At 36.7% G+C, this 25,819-nt stretch overlaps 1 protein-coding gene across 1 annotated transcript in view; it reads right to left on the bottom strand.

Annotated features, from left to right (window-relative positions):
* VPS8 (VPS8 subunit of CORVET complex) overlaps window positions 1-25,819 on the bottom strand; it is a 257,252-nt gene that overhangs the window by 191,092 nt on the left and 40,341 nt on the right. The window contains exons 10-20 of the mRNA XM_058556181.1: window positions 23,423-23,490; window positions 21,978-22,131; window positions 21,816-21,875; window positions 20,178-20,285; window positions 16,112-16,192; window positions 13,629-13,799; window positions 6,171-6,245; window positions 5,448-5,483; window positions 4,477-4,567; window positions 4,000-4,046; window positions 2,925-3,014 (exon numbers count right to left, since the gene is read on the bottom strand). Of these exons, the coding sequence (XP_058412164.1) occupies window positions 2,925-3,014; window positions 4,000-4,046; window positions 4,477-4,567; window positions 5,448-5,483; window positions 6,171-6,245; window positions 13,629-13,799; window positions 16,112-16,192; window positions 20,178-20,285; window positions 21,816-21,875; window positions 21,978-22,131; window positions 23,423-23,490 (981 nt within the window). The remainder of the gene's footprint in view (window positions 1-2,924; window positions 3,015-3,999; window positions 4,047-4,476; window positions 4,568-5,447; window positions 5,484-6,170; window positions 6,246-13,628; window positions 13,800-16,111; window positions 16,193-20,177; window positions 20,286-21,815; window positions 21,876-21,977; window positions 22,132-23,422; window positions 23,491-25,819) is intronic.

A 25,819-nucleotide genomic window follows, 5' to 3' on the forward strand; every position in this document is an offset into this window, starting at 1 on the left:
GTCACATACGCTGGGGTTCAGCTTTTTTATTAAATATATTCATCTGGACTTTTCCACTTTAAAGATCATTCTCTGTGGTCATGAAAATGGAAGCAAAATAAGAAGTGTTGCTCTATAGTAGAGTGTAGCAGTCCAGATGTGGACCTGAAGCCCAACCGTCTGGGTTCTAATTCCAGCTCTATCAGTTACTAGCTACATAACCTGAAACAGGTTATTTAACCTCTTTCTGCCTCAGTCTCATTTATAAATGTGAATAATATGAGCACCTGCCTTAAAAAGATATGATAAAAATTAAATGAGTTAATATACGTAAAGGGTTTGTAACAGTGTCTGCCACAGGGTAAGCATTAAACAGTTCAGATGTTTGCTGTAATTATCATTCTTGATCACCTATTAACATCACCCCTTCTCATCCATCCTTTCTTTACACTTGCTCTGAAAATAACAGAACAGTACAATGGTTAGTTAAGAGCTGGGCTCTGAAGTCAGAAAGACCTGGATCTGAGTCCTGGCCCCACCACTCACCAACATTACCTTGGAAGTCACTTAACCTCCCTCAGCCTAAATTTCTTCATATGTAAAATGGGGATTAAAACACTATAGACTTCATGGGGTTGTTGTGAGAATTAAATAAAAATTAATATTATACTCTTTACTTGGTACTTGGCATGTAGTATACATTCAGTGAATCTTCGTCAAAATCCCTTTCGTGTACCCCTCAGTATTTTCGTAGGCACAATCTGAACTGCAGTATTCTCCTTTCTGACAGTCATGATGCTTTCAGCATATATCTTTGGTTATCTGCCTCTCTCCATCTTTTGAAGCTGTTCTGTGCTTTGTAGACAGATACTTTTCTCAACATTCCTCCCTGTTTCCTTTGTCTTTGAATTGTTTGTGGTTATTATGTCAAAATTTAAGAATTTCCTGTTCTTTGTGAACCCATTAGTTTTTTGGAGTCTATAACCAGGAGATTGTGACCATATTTTTCTTCTGAAATATCTGATTTCTAAAACACAGGATTTCTGCTGAGTATATTTTTCATCATTACTACAACCTTTAAAACAAGTGATAATTTTTCTCTCAACAGTATATCTCCAATCATTGGTAAAAAGCAAATCCAGAATAATGGTTCCCACCACTGTTTCCTTTACCTTCTATGAGACTAAATCTTAATAAATAAAAAATTTTATCAGATACTCTTTTAGCAGAATGAAACTTCCAACAGAGATCTAGATGAGTAAGAATACGACTGCTACAGTTTTTTCTCTGTAAATTTTATAATCTGTACTAGAAACCATCACCCACAGTACAACATGCTGAGATTCTTTCACAGCTCTCATCAGAACATCGCTTTTGTTCCTTTCTTCTTTTACAGCTCTCTACCACGTTCTTCCCCACATGGTAGTTTCCATATTGCACATACACACACTCCTCATCAGCCCCTCCTACTTCCCTATTAGATGTGTCTTTTCAACAAAGTATACCTTCCAATGGCCAGAATTCTTTCATGAATACCATCCATGAATACCATGAATACCATTACCCACCAAGAGGTAGTAGCTATCCTCTTGTTAAAATATTGTTTTGTTTTCTATATATACTGCATTGGTGTGCAAAATTATTTATATATAAGGTATTGTTCCCACACAGTTTTGCTCCCAAATGCTTTTTTTCTGCCATATGTTTTCCTCCTAAGTTATCTATTTGTATAATTTATCTGGGCTTATTTCTCTTCTTTATTGATAAATTTAATGAGCCTCCAGCCAAACAGTAATAAAAGTTATTCCACCAGAAGCCCACTTTCGTGACATTACAGAGTACAGTTCAGGAAAGCAAATACTCCAAATGTTAATAGTCTCCAAATGTTAACTGCTGTATCTATCCTTATCTTCCAAAGTCATGAGCATCAAATGGAGATATGACAAGACATGAGCTGGGCCTGCTCTTCAGAATCTCAAAACCCCTAGATTTCTTCTAAATATTTCCACTAATGTACACAAGAAAAGTTATTCTGACTAGGCTGCAAACTTAAAGATGGCAAGGACCATGTACATTTTACTCATTATTGCCCAGTGCCTAGTACATACTCGACCAGAGACTGCATACTTTGGTCCATGGGCCAAATCCTGCCCACAGCCTTTTTCTGAATGGCTCAGAGCTAAAAATGGTTTTTACACTTTTTAAGGGTTAAAAAAAAAAAGAAGAATATGTGACAGAGATCATACGTGCCCCACAAAGCCTAAATTTTCCCACCTGGCTCTGCTTAGAAAATGTTTGCTGACCCCTGTTTTAGATCCTCAAATATTTGTTAAAAGAGGAGGGGAGGGAGCTCTAGGAATGGGGAAGGAGAAACAGAGATATGCAACAAATATACCTGGAGATCACTGAAAACAGTAAAACTCGCATGATAAATACTGTTCAGGTCTTTACATTGTTCCTTCACTTCCATTTTCACTGAGTTCCAAGAGAAACTCAAGGTTTTTCATTAGCATATTTTGGAAATCGTACTTTTCTGTAACCGAGCCATTCTTGAGTCACAGGTGCTCCTAGGAGAACTAAATTTACACTTTGATAGTACACCTCTTCTCCAACTAGCCTAGTTATCGTAAATGTCAGTCACCAGCAGGTGTCAGTCACCGTGAGGTGTCAGTTCACAGCTCTATACCCTCACACGTATATCCTCTCCTTCCACACAGCATTAACTGGCTAAGAACTAACACTCCACAATAATCTACTCATCTGTTCCCATGTTCCCAACACTTCAAAATTTCATCATTTAGAAAGCTCCACAAGCCCTGAAATAAAGCTTTGAATACAAAAAAATGTTTAATCAAAACATGCAAGTCCCGTTCTCAAGTTATATAAACGAGCAGTATTAGACCTATTCATGGCAACGTCTATCAGAAGCGCAGGCAAAGGTGTACCTGAAAATGCTGCTCCATCACTTGGATCTTTCCCTGATCTGGGCACTTTTTCAGAGCTCGATCTGCATAATGGAACAGGATTTCTACCATCTGTAAGGAAAGGAGTCTTGTACAGAAATTAAAATATATTTCTAAAGTTTTTCACTATTTAATATATGTGGCCCTCCTAAATAACACAGAGCCAGGCTTTGTTATTACATTAAAAATATAAAGATATAATAAAAAATGTTAGTGGTTTTATTTCCCAATTTTTTTTAACCCCAGCCTAATTTCTTTCAGCCTCAGAGCTAGTACTAATTTGCTAATCTTTCCTAATAATTTTCTCCAGTTGCTAGACTTCAGTAGTATCTATATTGCTCAGGAAATGAAAAATTGAGGTTTAGCTCTTCAGTAATCCTCTGCTGTAGGTCTTTCCCTAAAGAACACAGATAGCTAATTCTTTTTAGCACATACTGAGAAAATCATTCATGAGTCTAAGGAGTAACCAATTTCTACTAATGTTTTCTAAATGTTTATAGTAATTTGGAATAATTTTTACCAATGCATTTACACAATATAAGGGGGAGGAATGACTATAGAAATGAATTCAACCAAGTCTAGGAAAATACAGCTAACAGTAAATATTAGCATTAATCATACTAATGCTAATAACAACAATAATAATCTTAAAATATTAACACTGTTACCTCAGGCAATACAAAAACTTATTCATATAGTATTTCTCATAATTACTAATCAGTTTATAAAAACTAACAAATGTCAACTTTCTACGGGCTATAATTAGGTTCAGAAATAATTCAGATCCCTGAGTTTTCCTCCTTTTTCTTGCTGCTGTCTTTGAGTTATTTTACTACTTTATCATCTTCATAAAAGAGTGAGTGAGCAAGAGAAAAAGAAATGGTGATAAGAATTTAAAAAGCTTTCAAGATGACAACAGGGAATTATAATCCCACTTGTTTTGTGATACACTGTCTCCTTGATTGTAGCCACTTACCTAATCATGCCCAAAGATATTAGCAAATACCCAAAGCAAACCTGTACTATATCCTAGTAAAGACCTTACTAAAATACTCACTCGATCTGCAACAACAGCCTTTCGCTTACTGGCATCCCCTGATAATCCTGCAGAGAAGCATAATCCAGCACAAAACCAAAGTTAGACCACATCTTCAAGAGCGAAACTGTTCTGGTCTTCTATTCATAACCTGTGCTCACAACAGACATAATTTCAACAATCTTTAGGTGTCAAAATGTTGGATAATATGCCATAATAGGAACACCTCACATGTATTGGACCAGATAGCATTTCCTTCGCTTTTGTTCTAACAGTAAATTTTCCTTATGAAAAAAAGAATCAAAACAGTAACACTTAAAATTCTGTATCTTGTATTTGTCATTAACCTTTTTCACTGCAAGTCTGTAAGCTTTGACAACATCTTGTTTATAAAATACTTGAACACTCAGCTAAAAGTGTTCCGTGAGTGATTAGTATTATTCATTCTCTCTACTCCAGAAAAACAATGTCTACTACACTGGTAATGTGTTAACTTACCCACTACTGCTTTTGCTTTTCCTTCATGGAAAGACCACGCGAGAGCCAAGGCTTCTGTAAGACAATCTTGCTTCAGGAGATGATCCACTCTCTAAAATGTATAAATGAGAGAAGACAGACCCCTCTGTCTGACCAATTTGACAGTCAGAAGTCCTATCCTACCTAACATCTTTCCAGAAGTTGCTGCTTAGTAGCTAAAATTATTCCAATGACCATGTGAATATTTTGTTTCCAAGAAAAATAATTTCCTAAAGCACTGGATACTACCGTGACTGTAGAGGCAACCACGAAGCCTAAATATGAAAAGAAACAGCTGGAATATCACTGTAGCAGAAACAGCTAGCTGCTTATCACAACATCCATTCACTCCCTCCTCCTTAGTAACAAATCCCAAGTTTATTTGCGATAGCAATATACAAGCTCAAGGATATTTCTAAGACTCCCTTGTAGCCACTTGCGGCCATGTGACTAAGTTCTGGCCAATGGTAAGTAAGTGGAAATTTTGTTTGGTATTTCTGAAACGTCACTTTAAAGGCATGGGCCAGCCCTTCTCTCCTCTTCCCTCCCTCCTGGAATGTGGACTTAACAGCTGGAGCTCCAGCAGCCATACTGGAACATAAAATGACCTTGAGACTAGAATCACACACAAGGATGGGGGAACAGGATAGTATACTAAAGACCGTAGAACTGCCATATTAGTCACGGACTGCCTACCTCCAGATTGCTTTTACATGAAAGAGAAATCTTGTTTAAACCACTGTTATTTTGAATTTTCTGATATATGTAGCTAAACTTAATCCTAATTTATATAGTTTCATGAAATCAAGTACTGAATAGTTACAATGGTTTTTATGTACACTTCTGCAATTAAAAAGCACAAATCCAAATAATCTTTTTCTGCAAAGTCAGAACAGAAATTTAAGATGCTATCAATTCAATAGCTCTAATACATAAAATTACTTTGAACTTACCTCTCTCCAGCTCCTCAGCATCATCACATAAACAGACTGGAAAATAAAGAGAAGAAAATTAAGATTTTACATCTCTTTAACTAAAAACATTACATACTACAGTTAGAAGCATTTACTAAAGGGTCTTCAAGGGCCCACATTAAAGAGTAAATCAAACAAATATTTCAAGGTCAGTAAGTCTACAGTCCAAGAAGGAGTTAATTCCATGGACAAGGAACAAGAAATGCCCAATCTCCCTGTACTGACTTGGTAATATTTTTAATTTTAATACTGAAGAAGTATTTTTCCATGTTAAGTTAGAAAAAAAAGCACAGGAACAAACTGATATACAAAAAGTTCCTATTCCAGTGATTCTATTCTCAGTCAAATGCCTCAATGCATTTTGATATATCCTAAGCTGATCTAAGCTAAAGGACATCCTAATGACAAATATACATGATTAGGTATCCTCCTGGTCCTGAATGTGAAGTAAGATTATGAAAATATATCCCTGAATCAAGAAAATAAGCATTCTATTTATTAGAACCTAAACGAAAGTAAAAATATGTCTAAAAGTAGAGAAAATAAATAAATTAGCTAAAAATCACAACTATCTAACCCCTATAAGTTTTAGATTACTGCTGATCACACTTTGTCAAGCACTGCTCTCTTTACCAGCGAACTCCTTCGGCCCCAACTATCCTGACACAAACAAATGCCAAGTCACAGAGTGGAAGAGCTTACTTTTGTCCCCAAATAAAAGATCTGACCACCGTAGCTACTGATGGATTGATAACAAGCCTTCTCTCCAACCAAAGCCTATAAAAAATAAACAAAAAAAGGTAAAAATTACAAGCGTTAGAAGTCTCATTAACTTTTAAAGAATGTCAATGACAGAGACAACATTTTAGGTCAACATGGTTTCATCCCATCATCCCATAAGTGAGTGGAGAAACTGTCAATCAAGTGCCATCTGTCACTGGAAGTGGCAGAGAACACAAAGTGTAAAAAGTAATTCTCTGCTTACAGATGGTCTTTTGATTTTTCAGAACAATGTGGAAGAGGGAGGAACACGCCAACTTCTAAATCTGAAGGAAAACTGTTGCAACTTGCCCATTATTGGATGAGAGGTAGTCACTGCTTCTGGCAAACAATAGGGCTGATTGAAAATGGTACCTCCAAGTTCTTTGAAATAAATATCAACATAAAACACAAAAGGAAAACAGGAAGACAAAGCAGCATAGTATATGGGAGTCAGCAAAATAGAAACAAAAGCTACTGTCTGATAAACCTGGGCTGCAAATTATGGCTCTGTCACTTACTGAGCATGACCTGACACAAGTTTCAAACTTCTGACACTGAGTTTTCTCATCTTTGAACCACGCGCAGTTCCTGTGAGGTTTAAATGCATTAATATTTATAAACCTCCCCACATATATAAGTGGTCAATAACTGATAGCTATGATAATTTTTCTTAACTTTTCATTATGGAAATTCAAAAATATATACAAAGGTAGAGAGAATAAAATAATGAACCCATGCATCCATTAACCAGCTTCATCAATTACCAACTCATCACCAATCTTGTCTCATCTACATTTCCACCCACTCCCCTGTAACACAGTACAATTTTGAAGTGACTCTCACATTTTGAATATTTCATTTATAAAAATTCAGTTTGTGAATAAATGAGTCCTTTTTAATATAACCACAATTTCATTAGCATACTTTTAAAAATTGACAATCATTTCTCAATACCACATATCCAATCAGCGTTTGGATTTCAAATCGTCTCATAAATGTCAAAGGCTGTTGAGGTTTCTGTTGTTTGTTTTGTTTTTTTTTTCCCTACATTTCCTTTGTCTGAATCAAGATTCAAACAAGAGCCACATACGGGAGCTGGCCAATACGTCTCGTAAGTTCCTTTTAATATATAGGTTTTGCCTCTGTCTCTTAGTCCTTTTTTTTCTTTTATTTATTGAAGAAGCTAACACTTATTCCATAGAGTTTCCTACTATCTGGATTTTGCTAAATGCATCCCCATGGAATTTTTTAACATGCTCCTCTATCTTCTATATTTTCTCTAGAGGAGGTTTGATCAGATCAGGGGTTTTGGTTTTGGTTTGCTTTTTTGGCAGTACCACTTTCAGTATGACGTTAGCTGTAGAATTTTTGTAGAAGTCCTTGATTACCAGGCTGAAGAAGTTCCCTTCTATTTCTAGTTTGCAAAGAGTTTCGTCAGGAATGGATAGTGAATTTCGTCAAATGCTTTTTCTATGTCTTTCGAGATGATATTATGGTTTTTCTTACAATCAACTAGTATGGTGAATTACATTGGTTTTTTAACATTAAACCAGCCTTGCGTGCCTTGGATAAACACCATTTGATCATGATTACTCTTTTTATACATTGCTGGTTTCTAGTTGCTAATATTTTAAGTATTTTTGCTTCTATGCTTATAAAGGCATTGGTCTGTAGTGTTCTGTATTGCAATATCTTCGTCTGTTTTTATTATTAGAGTTAAGGTGGTCTCATAAAGAGAGTTATATGCTCCCTTTTCCTCTATTTTTAAAGAGATTTTTATGTAGAATTGGTTTTATTTTTTTCCTTAAATATGAGAGACTTCACTAGTGAAGCTATCTGGGCCTGGAGTTTCTTTGCAGGAAATCAATTAATTTCTTTAATTGATGTACAGCCACTTAGATTTTCCATTTCTTCTTGACTCAGCTTTGGTAATTTGTGTCTTCCAAAGAATTTTTCCATTTCATCTAAAGTTGTTGATTTGTTGGTATAGAGTTATTCATATTATCTTTTTAATATCTATAGACTCTAGAGTGATAACTCTCTCATTCCTGATATCAGTAATTGTCTTCTCCCTTTTTTCTTGATTAGTCTCACTAGAGGTTTACCAATTTTATTTATCTTTTAAAGAACCAGCTTTGGTTTCTTTTGATTTCTTCTACTGTTTGTCCATTTTCTATTTAATTCATTTGTGTTATTATTTCTTCCTTCAATCTACTTTATTTTGCTCTTCCTTTTCTATTTCCTTAATTAATATAGAAACTTAGATCATTGATTTGAGACCTTTCTTCTTTTCTAATATAAATATTTAATGCTATAAATTACCCTCAAAAAACTGATTTAATTGTAGACCACAGATTTTGATATGTTGTATTTTTATTTTCATTTAGTTCAAAATATATTCTAATTTCCTTTGAGATTTCTTTAACTTGTGAATTATTTACAAAAATATTATTTATTTCCAAATATTTAGGTTTTCTCCAAGTTTACCCTGATGATTCCTTCAACAATGTGTTGAGGTTTGTTTTATTGCCTAGCATACAATCTATATCAGTGGGTGCTCCACATGCACTTGAAAAGTTTGTACTCTGCTTTTTTTTGGGTGGAATATTCTATAAATGTCAGTTAGCTAAAGTTAGTCAATAGTGTTTTCTTAAGTCTTAATGGTTTTCTGTCCACTAATGCTTTTAATCACCGACAGAAAAGTTTAGAAATTTCCAAACTATAATTGTGGATTTGTCTGCTTCTCCTTTTAGTTTTTTCAGTTTTTGCTTCATATATTTTGAAGGTCTGTTTTGGGGTGCTTCAAACTTTAAGATGGCTATATCTTCTTGATGAATTGACCCCCTTTTTATCAATTTGAAATTTCTCTTTATCTCTGACAATATTCCCTACTCTGAAATCTACTTAGTTCATATTAATATAGCCATTCTAATGATCAGTGTTTGCATGGTATACCTTTTTCCATCTTCTTACTTTTAATTTATCTATGTCTTTGTGTTTAATGCGAGTTTTTTGTAGACAGCATCTAGCTGGTTCTTGTTTTTTTTTAATCCACTCTGACAACCTCTGCCTTTTAACTGAAATGTTTAGACTATTTCCATTTCCTGTAAGTATTGATATGGTTGGGTTTAGATTTATCATCTTGCTGTTTTCTACTTGTACTATTCCTTCTTTTTTATGCTTCATTGAATTTATTATTTTTTAACACTTAATTTTGTCACTATTATTGACTTATCAGTCACACTTCTTTCTCAGTGACTGCTCTAGTGTTTACAACACACAAGTTTAATTTATTTCAGCCTACATTTAAATAACACTATACTATTTGGTGTATGGCCATGCACCACATGATGGCATTTCGGTCAATGATGGACCACACATATGACGGTGGTCCCGTAAGATTAGTACCATATAGAGCTTAGGTGTGCAGTAGGCTATACCATCAAGGTTTGTGTAAGTACCCTCTATTATGTTCACACAACAAGGAAATCAGCTAACGATGCATTTCTCAGAACATACCCACATCAAGTGACACATGACTATATCATGTAAGAACTTCACAATGATATACTTCCATACCCCAGTGCCTGCTTCTATGTACTATTTTTGTCATACAATTACTTCTACGTACCATAAACATTACATTATTTTTGTGTTTATTTTGCTTTTCTTTTGTTTTTGGTTTTTTTTTTTTTTGTAAGGAAGATCAGCCCTGAGCTAACATCCATGCCAATCCTCCTCTTTTTGCGGAGGAAGACCGGCCCTGAGCTAACACCTATTGCCAACCCTTCTCCTTTTTTTTTTCCCTTTTTCTCCCCAAAGCCCTAGTAGACAGTTGTGTGTCATAGTTGCACATCTTTCTAGTTGCTCTATGTGGGACGCCGCCTCAGCATGGCCGGACAAGAAGTGCGCTGGTGCGTGCCCGGGATCCGAACCCGGGCCGCCAGTAGCAGAGCACATGCACTTAACTGCTAAGCCACGGGGCTGGCCTCCATTATTTTTGTTTTAAACAGTCAATTGCTTTTTTTAAACAATGGTATTGAGGTACAATTTACTTACCATAAAATTCACTCATTAAGTGTACAATTCAATAATTTTTAGTAAATTTACAGTTGTTCAACCATCACCAAAATCCAGTTTTAGAACACTTCCATTACTCCACAAAGATCCCTTTTACCCATTTTCAGCCAACCCCCATTCCCCCTCCCAGTCTTTTGTAACCACTAATCTATGTCGGTCTCTATAAACTTGCCTTCCCTGGACATTTCATATAAATAGAATCAAACAATATGTGGTCTTTCCATATGGTTTCTTTCTCTTACAGTATTTTTGAGGTTCATCCATGTTGTAGCATGTGACAGCAGATCATCCTTTTTATTGCAGAATAGTGTTTCATTACATGGCTATGCCACGTTTTGTTTATCATTTACCCATTGGTGGACATTTGGATTGTTTCCACTTTTTGGCTATTATGAATAATGCTGCTATAAACATTTGTGTACAAGTGTTTGTGTGAACATATGTTTTCATTTCTCCTGGGTAGATACCTAAGAGTAGAGTTGCTCAGTCATATGGAATCTCTACGTTTAATATTTTGAGAAACTGTTTTCCACAGTGGCTGTACCATTTCCCACCACCAATTTACGCGAGTTCCAGTTTTTCCACATCCTAACCAACACGTGTTATTGCCTGTCTTTTTGATTATAGCCATCCTAGTGGGCATAAAGTGGTATCTCATTGTGGTTTTGATTTGCATTTCCATAATGATTAATGATGTTGAGCATCTTGTCATATGCTCATTGGCCATTTGTATATCCTCTCTGGAGATTGCTACAGATCGTTTCTGATGAGAAATCCGCTCTCATACTTATTGTTGTTCCTCTGCATTCGATGCGCCTTTTTTCTCTGGCTGCTTTAATATTTTTCTCTTTATGACTCATTTTGATCAATCTACATATGGTTTTCTTTATTTTAATTGTGCTTGGGTTCATTGAGCTTCTGGAATGTGTGTATTTATAGTTTAGGAAAGTTTCTGACCATTATTTCTTCCAATTTTTTTCTCTCCTCTCCTTCAGAGATCCCAACTACACATGTATTAGGCTACTTGATGCTCACAGGTCACTATTTTTTTTAATTATTTTTTTTCTCTGTGTTCCACTTTGGATAGACTCTATATCTTTGCTATAGACAGATTTGCTATATCCTCAGGTTGAATCATTTCTTTCCTGCAATGTCTACTCTTTGTTGTTAATCCCATCCAGTGTATTCTTCATCTCAAGCACTGCGGTTTCTATCTCTAGAAGTTAGATTTGCATCTTTTTAAATATCTTCCATGTCTCTACTTAACTTTTCAGATATATGGACTATAGTTATAATAACTGTTATGTCCTTGTCTGCTAATTCTAATATCTGTTTCAGGTCTAAGCCAGTTTTGATTGATTTTTCTCCTCCCTATAAGTTGTGTTTTTCTTCTTCTTTGCATGCCTAGTAATCTCTGATTGGATGGCAGACATTGTGAATTTTACCTAGTTGGGTTCTGGAAATTTCTGTATTCCTATTAATATTCTTGTGCTTTGCTCTGGGAGGTAGTTAAGTTACTTGAAAACTTTCTGGTCTTGTTTTTAAGATTTGTGAGTGGGGCCAGAGCAGTGTTTACTCAAGTCCTAATTATTCCCCACTACTGAGGCAAGATGAGTACTCTACCCAATGCCCTGTGAATCAAGAAGTTTTCCATCTGGCTGGTGTAAACAAGCCAGTGTGAGCACTGGATATAGATCTTTCTAAACTTTTCAAATGTTTCTTTCTCTGGCCTTGGGTAGTTTCCTCATCTGCATCTGCTGATCAGTAGTCTGTTGAATACACAAGAAGGACTCCTTTCATAGTGCTCTCCTCTCCAGTGCTCTGTCCTGAAAACTCATCCCATCTTTGTCCTCCAGCAGTCTCAGCTCTGTCTCAACTCACGCGGTCCTCCAGGCTCCAACTGGGTTCCTCCTCCCTGAGCCACAGCCTGGAGACTCTCTCAAGGTTAGAAGCTGGGACCATCATAGGGCTCACGTCACTTGTTTCCCATTTTGTCAGGGACTGCTGTCCTTCATTACCTGATATCCAGTATCTTCAAAACTGTTGGTTCTTTTGTGTGTGTGTGTGTGATTTTTTTTTCCCCAGACAGGAGAGTAAATCCAGTCCTCATTATTCCATCTTAGCCAAAACTGTAAGTTTAAAGTCTAACAACATTTTTTTGCATGTGTGAGGAAGACTGGCTCTGAGCTAACATCTGTTGCCAATCTTGCTCTATTTTGTATACGGGATGCCGCCTCAGCATGGCTTGATGAGCAGTGTGTACGTCTGTGCCCAGGATCCGAACTTGCAAACCCCAGGCCACTGAAGCAGAATGCGCAAACCCAACCACGATGTCACCGGGCCAGCCCCTAAAAGCATTTTTAATAACCACTCAGAAACAAGAAAATATATAAATGTGGGGGAGTAATTATTCTTACTTTAGTGAATTTTATTGTAGCACCATTTCTTATTCTGGATTTTCTTGGTTTCTAAATTCTAAGGCTGGAAGACCCTTTCATATATATTTTATGCCCCAAAGTTCTAATATCTCAGGGAGATTTCAGCAATGGCTACATATCATACAGTAGACACTTAACTAAATACGACATTATAATGTTTTTCAAGAAATTACCCAGGGAAGCCGCAGAATCGTCTAAATTTCCTGCTTAAAGATTATTGGTTTAGGAAACATGAGATCACAATTCAAAGTAATCTAACTGTAAACTATCTGTGTAAATTGCTAAAGGTGATTACTGTGGTTGCTTAAAATACAGTAAAATTAATACTAAGATCATAACTTTTGTGTCTTCCTTCTCTCCAGGCTCCTACATTTCATCTGTCTCCTATTCCTAAAGAATATTCTTTCTTTCTCTCAAAGTCATCTTTGCCTTTTAATGCCCACAGCCACCATATGTGTGATTTAAGTCCTTTACCAATCACCCAAATATTTCCAAAGCCTCACAGGCTACCTGTCTCTAGTCATTTATCCCTTAAATCTATCAGGTTTATTGCCACCATATTAAACTTTCTAAAATATTTTGTTTTTACAATTTCTTTCTCATAAATTTTCAATTTCATTTCATTATTTTAGCATAAAAGTTAAAACTCTTTAGTATTAAATTAGTGACATTTCTGGATAGAGGGTAACAGGAATTATTGTTTCAGTTCACATTCCTGAATACTAACAAACACACCAACATCAACTCCAACCTGGTGGTTTTTAAAGAAACATCTCAAGACACAGAGATAACTCCTCAGACTTGCTATTTCTAAAACAAACCAATGAAATACCAAGTTTATCATTATCCTTAGCAGACTAAGATCATGGGTTACCCTCACCAGTGCCTGGCTGACATTTCCTCCGGTGGCCAGTGATTTGAAATGGCTGCTATTGTAGACCAGCTGGACTTCTGAGATCTCCACTGTTTCCAGTTCCTCTTGAGTTTGCCGATCAATCACATGCAACTTCTCCACACTGTCCAAGAGCACAACCGTGCGTGAGTTTATCCACTGCGATTCAAGCACACAACAAAACACGGGTGAGGCCCACCCCATGGCACCATTCAGGACAAGAAGCAAGCCTGCCCACCCCGTTACGGCAGTTGAGGATCTTATCATTTAATAACTTGAAGACAACACAATCACGGCAAGAACTACTCAGCGACAGACCAGAGAACATTAGGTGTACAACACAGTATTGAGTTTTGACAGTGCTAAAATGACACTTTCATATTGTAAAAGCAGGCTAAGAGCTTTAATAGATATATTATAGGCTATACTGGCTTCTATAAAATTTTTTAAAAGGTATACTGGCAAATGACTTAAGCAAAGTGACAAACTAGTTTTTACGACATTAATAAAAGGGCAAATTAAATCTCATAAACATAAGTGGTCAAAGGATGATTGCTGGCATTTAAGTAACACATTTTAAAATAGAAACTATTTAAAATATATATTTCCTTCAAAACCACCCTAAAAATTATGGGAGAGTTCTTTGCTCTATTTCTCTGTATCTTCTGAATTTTCTTTAATAAGTACTACTGTAGTTTTAAAAGTAATAAGCAAATAATAATGTTAAAAACCTGCTGAAGGATGCCATTTTGATAAATTTCTTGGGTTATGTATGAGATTTCTTATCTTCAAAATATTTTTTTAAAAATCTCAATCTTTCCAAAGACATAAATGAAGTTTTAAAATCCACTCAGAATTCTAAACTAGCCAGAACAAAAATTCATGTTGGTTTATTTATATGACCCATCCCATGTTATGAGATGTTATTTGCATACCATATCAAAGACAACCAAGTTGAAAATGGATCAATTTTATTTTGACATATGCTGAAGATATACTTTATCAGCGTACAGGGGCTACTATAAGGGAAAGGTTTTGTTTTTTTGTTTTTTTTTCCAAAAAAAAATTCTCTCAGAAATCAGAGTTTGACACTCAAATCTTCCACAAAGAGTTCTTATAAGATGCTCTCTTGATTACTTTGAAAAACAAAGTATCATGTAGGAAAGACATATTTAGCCTTATACAACCTCAGTCAGTGATAGTTTTTAAATACTTTCAAAGGTTACCTGATTAAAACCGAGAGAGCAAATGACAGAGAAAGAATGTTAGCAGGTTTAGCAATTATTCCTGAGCTTAGACCCTCACAATTGCAAGTATTGACATTGTTGTAAATAAGCCTTTTAAAGGTAATTTACAAAGCAATGCAGTTAGTGATTACACCATGGATAAACCACAGGACAAATGAAAACACTGACTGTCCTACTGTTAGGAGAATGGCTACTTGTGGGTAGGGAAAAATTTTCCAGCGACAAGAGTTATATGCAGATTTTAAAAGTGCTGAATCTCAAACTTCTTAAACAGATGTGATGTGATGATGATGAATTCTAGAAAACTGTGTTAGATGATTCAACAAGGGGTTCTGGTGACAATAAAGACACTGATGTCTTATATGCATGAGAAGAGTTTATGAAGTTTACAAAATTATTTCATGAAACGTGTATGGGAAAAAGTATTATTTCTAAATCAACAGTCTATACGTGAGAAGAAAAGGCAACATGTAACTAAATTAATAAACCATATATTATAAAGAAAAGATCTATTTCACTTATATCCTAAAAAGTTACATATTATCAAGTTTGGGGAAAAAATTTTTCAGCCTTTTTATTGGAAAAGTGAAGGACTGCCTTATATTTAGGATTGCCTATATTCATGCATATACAGAATGCTTCACTTGATATCAGATACTGATGTGCTAAAAGCATAAATGATAGGGAATCCAGAAACATAATTACACTACTCACAGAACTAACACACTATTTGAAAAAGAAAAAAATAATAATTTGATACAAAGAGAAGTAATCTCTTTTTAAACCAAAAAGTCACTCAGGACTGAGATGTATGACAGAGAGAAAATTCTGCAGTTTTCAGTCACAAGAAAAGAACATAAATTCCTGAACCAATTAGGACAAGCTCAGAAGTACAAAAATGTGTTTATAAAAACACCAGGCAATGATCCTAAAGAAATCCACCTAAACTCTTCTGAACTCCCCTTTGAGCTAATCAGGACATTAAAGAAAACTTTTCCTGATCCCACCAGTGTTCAGCAGGACATAAGGCTGAAAGAGAATAAAAACAATGTGGCATCACGCCAAACTCAGACTTTATTCAGTAAAAGCAGGACTTCACTTCTGTCCGTATTTCACATGATCCTAACAGTCATGGTTCATGGTAGTAATCCTAGTAGCTTTAAAACATCATGAATTCAAAACAGTTACATGAAATAAACGGGGATATTTAATTTTAATACTCACAGTAAAGTTGATGAGGTCATAGTATAGGTGAAGATGCTTTTGCTTAGTAACATGTATTGCTCCAGATTCATCTCTCTTAACCTAATGATGAAATAAAAACAACCTAAATAAGAGCTACTGTTTGAGAGACTTTTTTAGATACTTAATTATATTCCACCTGGAACATGATTTCCATTCAGAGTATGGATAAGCCAAAAATATTGATAATTAAAGAAACTATTAGATAAATGAAAAAAATCATTCACATCATGATTTGTACCAAATTCCAAGGCATATCTGGTCAGAGGTCTAGTTGTCTGTATTAGCAAATGCTGTAATGTAATTTATACTCTCTCATAATTCAGAACAACCTAATTTCATCACATCAATGATTATATTTAGCTAGAGTTAAAGCATAAAATGGGATTGGTGACACAGTGTGATCAAGTCAAACAGAAGTTCATTTAAAAAAAAAGAAGCTACAGTGACAAAATAAACTTTTCTAAAGTACGATACTGTTATAGCTCAAACAGCCCAAAATTTCCCAAAAGAACCACCAGTGTCAATATTTTATTTATATATGTGTACATATACTCTATAATCTTCTGTCATCCTTATAATTTGCTTTCTCTACTTCTGCTGCAAGATGATGGAGCACTGAAGAGAGACACAGCACAATATACCCCTGAGCCATCTGAAATTCACGACATTCCATTCAACCTGGGTTTTCCTGCACACTCCCCATAGTGGTGCTCTAGATGTCTTTCTTTCCCTTTAAGTCCCAATTCCTCTTTGCCTTCTCACCCCATCACTTGCAGTGTGGACCTCATAAGACACCTTAACAAACAACTGAGACCACTTAATGTGGGCCCTTCATGTACTCGCACCTTTACTTCACTAAATCACTTCCCTTGTAAGAAAAGATGCTCTGGTAAACGCAGCATGGGATCTAGAGCCACGGATTTAAGAATTAGTTCCACTATTACAGCTGTGTAACCAAAGGCAATTCACTATTCTTGCTCAGGTTTCTTATTTGTAAAATGAAAATAAGATAGCACCAAATTGTTCCATATCTTGCATATGTTGAAAGTGTTTCATAAACAAAAAGACCAATGCCAATTAACTATTCTCCTAAGATTTGCTAACGTCCTTGCTGAAGAAAATTACTTCACCTACATACACTCTAAATCCTACCCACTCCATCACGGTTTAACATTACCCCTCCCTTGCTAGCGTATTCATTCACTCATTTTTGATCACTCCTTTTTGAGGGCCCTTTTCCTTTTGCTATCAAACATGTTTGTGACTTCTTCATCTTCAAAAAAAACAAGAAAACAAAAAACTTTCCCTTGATTTACTTCTTATAGATATTTTTTCTCTTTCCTCTTGCAACCAAACACTACACTATAATTGTGTGAGTCTGCTCTCCTAGAGACCCACTTCTTTAACAAGGCTCTACAGTCTAGCTTCCACCTCCATTCCACTGATAACTAGTCCTCCAAGAAGTTTGTAACGAACTACTTCTTGCACATCCAGTGTCTTATCCTGCAGTGTTGGCTGTACTTGTTCCTTGATCTTTCTTTGGTATTGGTATTACCCCGGAATTGATACTGTCCCGGAGCCTTGCCTTCTTTGTCTTCTGGGTGACATCATATTGCCCTATTTCCTCTGTTACCTGTATGTGCCTTTATAGGAACCTCTTGTCCTGTTTCCTTTTCTTTTTCCTTTCCCTTGTGTGAATGTCCTCCAAGGTTATGTATGCTTTAGCTTTTTATTTTCACAGCTTCAACCACCTTCTCTATCCTAGAATTCTCATTTGCGCTCCAGAACTGGATTGTCATCTGCCCAGAGGACATTCACTGATACAACACTTGAGAGTACCACCTTCACTTCCAACTCAGCTCATTCAAATCTTTTCTAATTGGTTTCTCCCCAATCTCCCTTTTGAATATTTCATGCCTCTAAAATGTAAAGTCAGAAATGTGATGTTTCATTCATGTCCCTCAGTTCCCAGATCCAATAAGATGAGAAGCCTTGTCTTTCCTTCAAAATGTCACCCCTAACTCTCACTACAACCAACCAGCCTTGTCTAAACACCTCACACCTCCTTTAGTACAAGAGCAAAACCTTCCTACCCTCCTACCTCCTATAATCTACTCTTTTTGCTACCTCTACACTGATCTTCCTAAAATATTGCTTTAATCACATCATTATCATTTTAATTATGTAAGAACCTGTGATGGCTCCCCATTACCAATCTAGGCCAATTATTATATAATACAGATCAAGGGTCAGCAAACTTTTTCTGAAAAGGCCACACAGTAAATATCTTAGGTTCTGCAGACCACACAGTCTGTCACAACTACTCAACTCTGCTTCTGTAGTGCGAAAGTAGATATAAATAATACATAAACAAATGGGCATGACTATGTTGCAACAAATTTTATTTACCAAAACAAGCAGCCAGCCAGATTTGGTCCATGGGCCATAGTTTGTCAGCCTCTAATCTAGACCCACCCCATATGTTCTACTTTATTTTCCGCCTGTCATTAATTCATAGGTTCCTCCCTGTCATTAATTCTATAAACATATTAAGCATCTACTATATAAAGGCACTGTCCTAGTGGCTGGGAATATAGCAGTAGAGTTGGTCTTTAGACTTATGGAGCTTTAAGCCTAGTGAGGAAGAAAAATATTAGACAAGTAATTTTAAAAGTGCTGAGTGTTATCAAGGGAGAAGGTTGTATAAGCGTATGTAGCAGGCAATGCTACGTTAGTCCAGGAGGTCAGGGAAGGCCATGTTAATCATGAGCTGAGATAAACTGGAAGAGAGCACACAGCTTTCCTGGCAGAGGAATAGCATATGGAAAGACACCGAGGCCAGAGACTAGTTAGGAAGCTACTCCAGAGCCTAGGCTAGAAATGTCAGTGGTTTAGGCTAGGGAAGCAGCAATTAGAGGAAAAAAGGAATAAATTCAGGAGGTTTTGGAGGTAGAATCAACAGGATGTGGTGATAGAGCAGATATCAAGGGAGAAGAGTAACTGAAAGGCAACTCCTAGGTTTCTGGCTGGAGAAACTAGGTGGACAGTGGTGCACTTGCTTCACTGAGCTAGGAAACCCGAGATTACGCAGGCACATTCTTACCTCTACAACTTCAGTTCATCCTATTTCCCCCGATATGCACATCCACCCCTGATGCAGTATTTACTGTATATCCTTCATCAAGTCTTCCATAGGCTCTCTAGTCCATACAAATCTCTCCATTCTCTGAACTCATATCAAGTTTTAATTATCATCACATAGTTCAGTCCTAAACTGTTCTCTCTAGTAGTAACAAGCATACTGGTTTTGCCTTTCAAACAGTATTTTAAGCTGTGTAAAGGAGAAAACTATGTTTGTACTTCCTTCAATTCCTTCTCGTGTCCATCACAGTGTAGAGAACATGGCAGGTGCTCAATTATACTTGCTCTCTTTCAGATGGCGAAGAATAATAAATCAGATGGCGAATATAATAAATACACTATACGTAGATAGGTAAGCCATTAATACAGACATATGTACATTCATATATTTATACATACACATAAATCATTAACTATTTGTTAGTTGAAGGAGACGAAACTGAGAAATAAACCATGAAGGAGCATGAAGCTGAGGGTAATCATTTGTTTTCCCAACCATTAAAGTCTTAAATAAAAATTAAATAAAAAGGTCATCCTCTCTCCAAAGAATTATGATAGCATATTTCTTTGACACAAATTAAATTACAGGTGAATCTTAAAAAAAGTCTTTGATAAAGGACTTTATAACAGATCTAGAATTTTTTTTTTTTTTGTGAGGAAGATCAGCCCTGAGCTAACATCCACGCCAGTCCTCCTCTTTTTGCTGAGGAAGGCTGGCCCTGAGCTAACATCCGTGCTGATCTTCCTCCACCTTATGTGGGACGCTGCCACAGCATGGCCTGACAAGCAGTGCATCAGTATGCGCCCAGGATCCGAACCCGGGCCGCCAGCAGCAGAGTGCGCACACTTAACCGCTACGCCACAGGGCCAGCCCCTAGATCTAGAATATTTTATCAGGACTTACCAACAGAAAATGAACAACATCTCCTCTGCAGAAGGCAAGCATGGGATTCACATAATTATGCACTGCCACAAAGTGCCAGGCCAGCAATGGAACACTAGAAGGATCCATCTAAGTGAGGAGAAGGCCAAAAAAAAAAAATCAACACAGTTAACAGACAGAAGGATAAAGAGAAAACTCTGGTTAAAAACAGCATCTGACTAGTGCTCCTTGATAAAACTTCTCCTAATATCTCATTAAAATTTCAACGAAGCAAGGACTGACCGGGGAGGATCATGAGGGAAGTTTCTGGGTTGATAGTAACGTTCTACATCTTGATAGAGATTTGGTTTACAAAAGTATATACATTTTTCAAAGTTCTGCTAATGTACACTCAAGATATGTGCATTTCATTGTATGTGAATTTTGTACAAAAGGAAAAACTTAAATATTGAGCTAATGATATAAATGCCTAATATTTAGCAGAAAGAATACTGATTTCTGCAACTTACTTGGAAATACATAAAAAAACAGCTTTGATAGGTGGATAGAGAGATAGATATATAATAAAGTACAGTAAAATATTAATGGTAGAATTCAGATGGTAGGTATACAGATATTCAATGTAAAATTCTTTCAATGTCTCTATGTCTTTGAAAATGTTCATAATAAAATGTTGGGAAAAAATACCAATAAAAACATACAAAAAGATGCAAACACATACCACCATGATAAACCTCAATTAGTCAATGAAGCTAACCCAAGAGCTAATCTAAGCCAGCTTTGCCATCTGAAAGGGCAGACCTGCTTCCCCTGGTGCCCAGAGGTACAAGAGTACCAACAAGAAAACAGGAGTGATCTCCCTCAGTACCGGGGCTGCTTTCTGAACTAGTCAGAGTTCAGTACTATCATTCTCCATCACATCCCATCAATACCTCTCCTCATATACACTGTAAGATCACATCTCTCTGAAAACAACCAAGCAGGAAAGCTAAGGGAAACTAGGGTGTGCACAGTATATTCAGGGAAGTATCATCCCCAAAGTAAAATACCAGAGGCAGAAGCCAAGGAAAGCATACGTAGTAGCAATTTATACTGGATATTATGGTGGGGTCTTCTCTAGCAGTCCTGCGATGTCAAAGCAGCAGACGGTGAGCATAATCCTACTCTAGTGCAGCAGTCACACAAAGACAAACGTCTTTCAAATGTTGAAAATTGGGGCTGGGATTCAATACATCAATTTATACTCCAGCTTTAAATCCAATAAGGGAATTTTACTGCACTCAAATGGCAGCGAATGAGACTAGGAAAATCCATGCATGAAATTAGGTGTGACCACAAAGCACCAGGACAGCAAATAGACAGAGACTGTCAAAGTGAGATTAAAAACAAAAGCCAGCTATATGCCGTTTATGAGAGAAAAACTTAAAGCAATAAAGGTAGAAAACACAGATCTCAGGACCCCCCAGGACACTGTTCTAGTCACCAGCTTATGCCACTCTGGTCACGTCAAGGTAAACCCAGACAATGATCTTTGGAGCACTGACTTCTATTCTACACAGTTTTCTGACAATCTCACAGAATTCGCCACTTACAAGTCATTTTCCCCAACCTCCTGACACGGTCCTTCTTTCGGCCAACAAAATGGAGAGGCTTACTCACCCGTCCATAGGGAAAAGTCATCCACACTTTCAAGGATGGTTTCAATCCAATGACCAGTATCTGTAGGAGAAAAATATATTTTTAAGATGTACTCTGTAATTTTCAAATTTTTGGTATTCAAAGCTTCTCAAGTTGTGAGTTTCACCTTCTAAATATACCTACTTTCGTTAGGGATGCCATGGCCAATAAGGAAAACTGTGTGATGGGATGATCTTTCAATTCAGGCTTGGAATGGAGAGGCTCAATACAGCAAACTTCACCCTTGGAGCCACTGAATAGACATCTGGATTCACAAGTTCTCACTCCCATCACTCTCCTGAAAATGTAACCAAAAAATTCAGAATTGATTTAGCAATGATCCAAGGCACTACCATCTCCAGCCTGGACTACTACACTAGGCTCCTAACTCCTCCTCTTGCTCCCAAAATCCAAACTCCAATGACACCAGCATGATCTTTTCAATGGATAGGTCAGATTTATCACTCTTTTCCTAGAAATACTTCACTGACTTGCCACTGTACATCAAGTAAAATTCAAACTCCTTCCCACATCTTAAAAGGTCCTATAGGATCTGGCTCCTGCCTTCACTCCTCTCCCTCTACTGTTGTTCCTGATAAAGACAAACTCCAGGCACACCTGCCTTCTTTCCGTTGCTCCAGTAAGCCAAGTGTGTGCCCACCTCAAAGCCTTTGTGTGCAAACGTCCCTCTGCCAGGAACACTTCTTCCAGATCTCTGCATTTGTTGACCAGATTATCATTCAGGTCTTTTTCTCAAGTGACGCCTTCTGCGAGAGGTCTTCCTGAATTATCCTCCAGTGCACTCCAGCCCACTGACCTGTCTTATTTTCTTCACGGCACTCACAACTATCTGAAGTTACTTCATATATGTGTTGGTTTATTGTGTCTCCCTACCCCCACCCCAACTAGAATGGAAGTTCTATTAGAGCAGCAACCTAGTCTGGTCACAGCTGCAACTTTGATGCCTAGAACAACACCTACACACAGGAGATGCTCAATAAACATTAACTGAATAAACAAATAATATTTTTTAAGCAACTACTTTGCATTCAGCACTGTTAGAAAGTATGAGAAATAGAAGAAACAAACACAGTCCTTACTGTTGAAGAACTTATGGAAACATAATACACATTGAATTTTATGTTCTACTTTTTTTTTTTAACTCAGCTTTATAAATGTTCTTCCAATGTATCTAGACAGTTTTTGCTCTTATTTAAAGAGTAAATAGGGCAATTCCAAGGCAATAAAAATCTTTTTACACCTGGCCATTACAGTTATAATCAGCTGAGTCTAGGGCCTAAACAAAATCAGTGAGATATTCCAGAAGAGTGGTTCCCAAGTCTGACAGCTCATACGAATCCCCTGGGGAGGAGCAGCCTAGAATACCAACTGAGATCTACTGAGGTAGAATTTTGGGGGGCTAGATCTGGAACTTCATATGTTCTATAAGTCTCCCCAGGTAATTGGAATACACAGCCACAACCTATTTGCAATCACATGGGCTTTCCAGACCTCTTCATGTTCAATTTCAAGTCATTAAACCAGAGCTAGTCTTCTCATTAGCCAACAAATGTCTGTTAGTCTCTTACTTAAATGTCAATTCAAAAACAGAGCCTCCGCTGTCGTTGCAAATTGCAAGAGTTGGATCATCTGTAAACTAAACAGAGAAGGAATTTATTTTCTTGTAGATTTTTAAACAACCAGTCAAGAGTTAAGAAAATAAGGGGAAAAATTATAAAATTTTAAAAATCTAAAACAAAGACATTTAATAGCATTTGATAGCACCTAAACTAGATTTAGCTCATCACCCTAAATACACAAACTTACCTGTATTCAGAATAAAAACAGCTTAATATCTTTAAAAAAATTGAGGCTTTAAAAAAGCAAAACCACCTTTCATCAGGATAAAAGAAAAATACCACCTATAATTCATAAAAGCCCTAATGTTCTCTACTTGGGTTCTTACATTAACTTTTTCTAATTTGCTATTAAATTGAATAGGATACTTAGGATATATTTGTAGTTGTCTAGTTTTCAAGAATAAAGACACAGTAAAAGATATTTGGTATCTTTGGGAAATAAACTTGCCTGATTATGTTTTCTGAATAACTGAAGAGTTAATCCACTATATTTAAAAATAGTTTTACTTTTGGGGGCCGCCGGGCAGCGCAGCGGTGAAGTGCGCACTCTCTGCTGCGGTGGCCTAGGGTTCGCAGGTTCAGATCTCGGGCGCGCACCGACACCACTTGTCAAGCCATGCTGTGGCGGTGTCCCATATAAAGTAGAGGAAGATGGGCACGTATGTTAGCCCAGGGCCAGTCTTCCTCAAGAAAAAAGGGGAGGATTGGCATCGGATGTTAGCTCAGGGCTAGTCCTCCTCACAAAAAAAAAAAAAAAATAGTTTTACTTTTTACGTAACTCTTCCTAAAACATGCTGCCTCCTTGATCTTCTTCAACAGAACGTACTTCAGTTATTATACCTACCCTGGAAAACTCAAAATAATAAATAATGTTCACAATGACAGACACTCCTACGGGGTTATGAGGCACGGTAAACGTGAATGTTGTATGATACAAAACTGAGTAACTCAACTTGTATCATTTACAGTGACAAGTCTCCCTAACCCCAAAGGTTGGTGAACCGTCCTACATGCATGCCTTCGTGCTCTGAGTCAGGGATGGCTGCAGTACAGGAGGCTACTGTAAAACTGTTCTTCCTCGACCCCACACACAGGCAGAGTGAAGAAGTCCCACAGCTTTGCTCTCAAAGCCTAGCTGAGCAGCTGCCAAAGCGGGAGGCATTTACCCCTGGAGTGTAGGAAAAATCACAGAACTTGTATTTTTGTTTATTAATTTTCTACTCTTTGTGTATATGTTTTATAATGTATTTAAATATTAATACAGTAGTACATTTATATAATTTTAAAATAAATAAATACATATATATACATTAAGGATGTAAACCCAAACTGTTATTGATGGGATGTAGGGTTAAGTTTGAAGAATAATGAGTAAGAGTATTGAAGTGCAAGCCTGTTATCAATCCAAGGCTTCAGAAGTATTCAATCATATATGTCTCTTGCTACCTCCTTCTCCAGCATCACAGTGTCTGCGTGCATCACCTTTACCATCATTCCCAAGCAACACAATGGCAACTACTACTGGGATTTTAAACCTCAGCTGCATTCTTCTCTTTTCTTTCTGCCTTAATCATTTCTGTTTCCTACTGTTTCTCCCCAAAATTTAACTTTTTTCTGCAAAAAGACTGGCTTTTTATAAACACGACCAATTAGTTATTCCTTCAACCAAACATTTATTGAGCAGCTACTATGAGTAACACACAAAAATAAAAAAAAATAGATTCTGGTTTCAAAGATCTTAATCTACTAAAAGAGATAAGACATAAACACAAACAACTATAACATATTAGAAGCTGACACACGCCATGTAACGAGGTCAGGACCAACTGCCATGATGTTCAGAAAGAGGAGAAATTCTCTACTTTTACTTGTCTTGGTTGTTTTCATTGTTACTAAGTGCTTCACTGCTGCTTTGTCACAAAAGACTTTTATGTAACTAACCTAGATGGAGACACACAAACTCCAGATGCCTGCAGACTTGAAAAAGCATATGTGTGGATAAGAGAGGTCTGCACAGCTAAGCAACCAAATGTGTCCGTGATTAAAAACTAGCAGATCTGATTTTAGACTTCTCTTGTTATAGTCCTTTACCTTTTATGCTTCTGAACACGGGCTTGACAGCATACAAAAACCAAAGTTCACATTGTATTTATAAATGAAATCTGTTACCTAAGCTGGTTTCTTTTTTTCAGCCCTGTAAGGAGAAAGCCACGACTCAAATCTTAATGCTTTTCTTTAGAGGCCTGAAAGAAAATAAACCAACAGATTCATTTCTAAACATAATCCAAACCTTGGTTCTTTCACAATTGGTGCCTTGAATCTCAGGGAACTCCCAACAAAGTGTGA

This window comes from Diceros bicornis, chromosome 15 (genome assembly GCF_020826845.1).
Source record: "Diceros bicornis minor isolate mBicDic1 chromosome 15, mDicBic1.mat.cur, whole genome shotgun sequence".
NCBI lineage: Eukaryota > Metazoa > Chordata > Mammalia > Perissodactyla > Rhinocerotidae > Diceros > Diceros bicornis.